This window comes from Guillardia theta (assembly GCF_000315625.1).
Source record: "Guillardia theta CCMP2712 unplaced genomic scaffold GUITHscaffold_6, whole genome shotgun sequence".
Lineage (NCBI taxonomy): Eukaryota > Cryptophyceae > Pyrenomonadales > Geminigeraceae > Guillardia > Guillardia theta.
This window is the reverse complement of record NW_005434668.1, coordinates 1,131,654-1,134,153: the sequence shown is the minus strand read 5'-3', so window position 1 is coordinate 1,134,153 and position 2,500 is coordinate 1,131,654. Positions and strand designations below refer to the sequence as shown.

The 2,500-nt window shown below is 51.6% G+C and overlaps 2 protein-coding genes across 2 annotated transcripts in view; one reads left to right on the top strand and one right to left on the bottom strand.

Annotated features, from left to right (window-relative positions):
• The window catches only part of GUITHDRAFT_150423 (plastid terminal oxidase), a 1,527-nt gene extending 1,010 nt beyond the window's left edge, over nucleotides 1-517 (bottom strand). Inside the window, exon 1 of the mRNA XM_005840423.1 lies at nucleotides 14-517. Within this exon, the coding sequence (XP_005840480.1) occupies nucleotides 14-501 (488 nt within the window). The 5' untranslated portion in view covers nucleotides 502-517. The remainder of the gene's footprint in view (nucleotides 1-13) is intronic.
• Nucleotides 518-1,038: 521 nt separating this feature from the next.
• GUITHDRAFT_101197 (hypothetical protein) overlaps nucleotides 1,039-2,500 on the top strand; it is a gene marked incomplete at both ends in the record, with an annotated part of 2,375 nt that continues 913 nt past the window's right edge. Inside the window, 11 exons of the mRNA XM_005840422.1 lie at nucleotides 1,039-1,057; nucleotides 1,103-1,225; nucleotides 1,329-1,399; nucleotides 1,446-1,499; nucleotides 1,610-1,669; nucleotides 1,717-1,771; nucleotides 1,826-1,878; nucleotides 1,931-1,999; nucleotides 2,046-2,125; nucleotides 2,182-2,223; nucleotides 2,271-2,370. Coding sequence (XP_005840479.1) covers nucleotides 1,039-1,057; nucleotides 1,103-1,225; nucleotides 1,329-1,399; nucleotides 1,446-1,499; nucleotides 1,610-1,669; nucleotides 1,717-1,771; nucleotides 1,826-1,878; nucleotides 1,931-1,999; nucleotides 2,046-2,125; nucleotides 2,182-2,223; nucleotides 2,271-2,370 — 726 coding nt within the window. The remainder of the gene's footprint in view (nucleotides 1,058-1,102; nucleotides 1,226-1,328; nucleotides 1,400-1,445; nucleotides 1,500-1,609; nucleotides 1,670-1,716; nucleotides 1,772-1,825; nucleotides 1,879-1,930; nucleotides 2,000-2,045; nucleotides 2,126-2,181; nucleotides 2,224-2,270; nucleotides 2,371-2,500) is intronic.

Genomic DNA, 2,500 nt, shown 5'->3' with positions numbered 1-2,500 from the left:
GTGAAGGTCTTACTCGTTGTCAGCCTCTGCGTAGTGAATCTTGATCCAGTGAGCCCTGTCGTGGTACCCGAAACTCTCGTAGAGGTGCAAAACAGACATGTAGGCGAAGTATGGAACCCTGGCGACCGTCTCCAGCACGAAGAAACGCGCAAAGTCAGATTTCTTGTGGTAATACCAATCGAGCGAGCCTTTGAGCACTGTAACGAGCGCTTGTGCTATGGACTTGGTGACGATGTCCAGAGGCTCGGGCTCTTCGACGGTCGAGACAGGATACGACTTTGACCCCCAAGTGGTGCCGTCCTTGCGAAACATGCTGTCAAAATTCTCTGAGATGACGGGAGAGTCCTCGGGGTTGCATTTCACGATGGGCCCGCGGGATTTGTGCGCACTGTAAGCTTTCCTCTGCAGGGGAAGGTTGACGCCAGCGAAGCCATGGCCGATGAAGGCATCGGAGATAGAAATAAGCATGAGGAACAACAGCACAAATCTCATGCTGGCCATAGCAAGCAACACGCCTGCAGCAGCTGTATCAATGCACAGAGATTGTCACATCAAGTCCCTTCTCTTCCTTCACATGCCCCTTTCTCTTGCTTCTCCTCCAGCTATCTTACTCGTCTTCTCTCTTCTCACTCTCTTCTCACTCTCCCCTCAACTACTCCTTGCGTCTCAACTTCTACAACAGCATTACTTGTTCATTGGTCTACTTTCACCTTCTCATGCTTCCCCTTCATGTTGTCTCTTCATCTCTCCTCTTCCCTGGCCTCCTGCTCTCTCCTGCTCTCCCCTTCTCCCTCCTCCTCCTCCTGCCTTATTACACTCCTGCTGTGCATGTTGTAGCAACCCCCTTGCACTAGTTTTTACAGGGACGCAAGGGAACTGTAATTAGGTGGGTGGGGGTACTTTCTTAAGGGGTTGGGGTACGGGATGTAACCCCTACCCCCCTCGTATCTCAACGGTCACAGATTTTTTACAGGGTACCACGACTCAAGCAGAGGGGTAGGGGTCGTTTATATATTAGATGAGTCCCGAGATGCGACAATGAGTTGCCGATACGCAGGTCGATGAGAAGGAGGAGGGGAAGGGGAGGAGCGCCATGGAGAAGTTGTATATGATAAGAAGGCGGATGATGATGATGACGACGACGATGATGACGATGACGACGATGACGACGGTGATGATCATGTTGATGAGGGTGATAAGCATGGTGATGATAAGGATGACGACGGTAATGACATTGGCGAGGACGAGAAAGATTAAGGCCAGTAGGATCAGGAGCAGTAGGATCGAACTTAATGTTGCAGAAATGTTTGAATAATGCCTGATTACAGTCTATGCTGGTGAGCATTGGTCGCCCAGTCCGCATCAGTGGGAGCTACTGATGGGGCTGCAGCCTATCGAGGTTGGGAGGGAAGTACCTAGAAGATGCTCTGAGAGTGTTGATGTAGGAAAGACAAAGGATTTCTCGTTTTCATTTCAAGAAAGATGCAAAGTTGGCCTTGGTGACTGCCTCTTCCTGCTCCTGCTCCTGCTCCTGCTCCTGCTCCTGCTCCTGCTCCTGCTCCTGCTCCTGCTCCTGCTCCACCTCTGCTCGTCCTCACCGACGATACAGGCCGGCAGGACATTGCTTCAGCATGCTGCAAGCACGGCCTTGAACCAACCGTTCGGCATGGTGAAACTTCTACTACCATCTCTCTTGACTGACCTCGACGTCGAAAGATCCTCTTCGGTCGCACTGCAGAAGGAAAGCCATATGTGAAGGGACCTGACGACGGTGGCTCTATTGCTAGTTGCCTGTAGTTGCGAATTCACTCATTTGTGGTTTCAGGTCGGCATGTCATGCCTTGGTACAACCTCAACTTGTCGCACCACGGATCATGGGTATGCCCTTGAAAGTTTCTTGATGATGTTTGAGCTTGCTGGATGTTTTCAGGCTGTTGTGGCGGCAGAAGAGAGTTGTTTGGTGGGAACAGATGTGATGACGGTGAAGCCGCAAAGAATGGTCAGGAATGATGTTGATAGCCATGACAGCGCTGAGAAAACTTCAGGGAGAAGACGCAGAGACGTTTCTCAACGACTTTGTTGACTGTCTGACCGGCCACGAGTGGAACCAAATAAGAAAAGTCGGGTATCGCGAGATCTGGAATGGGACGATGTGATGAAAGTTTGTTTTTCTTACTGCAGGAGGGATAGCAATGCGTTGCTGTTTGCTTTCTTCGTGTTCTGGTATTCTCACTCTCAGTCAGATTGAGATGTTCATGAAGGAAATGTAGGGCTCTCAAGGAATCATACATCAAGGCGGTGGGGATTGGACTTGGTTTGTCCCTGACAAGGATCGAGTTCGATGTGGAGGAGGAACTTCTGTCAAGCCGAGTAAGGAGGAGGAGGAGGAGAAGGAGGAGGGAAGAGGAGGAGGAGGAGGGAGGAGGAGGGAGGAGGAGGGAGGGGAGGGAGGGAGGGAGGGAGGGAGGGAGGGGAGGGAGGGGAGGGAGGGTGGGAGGGA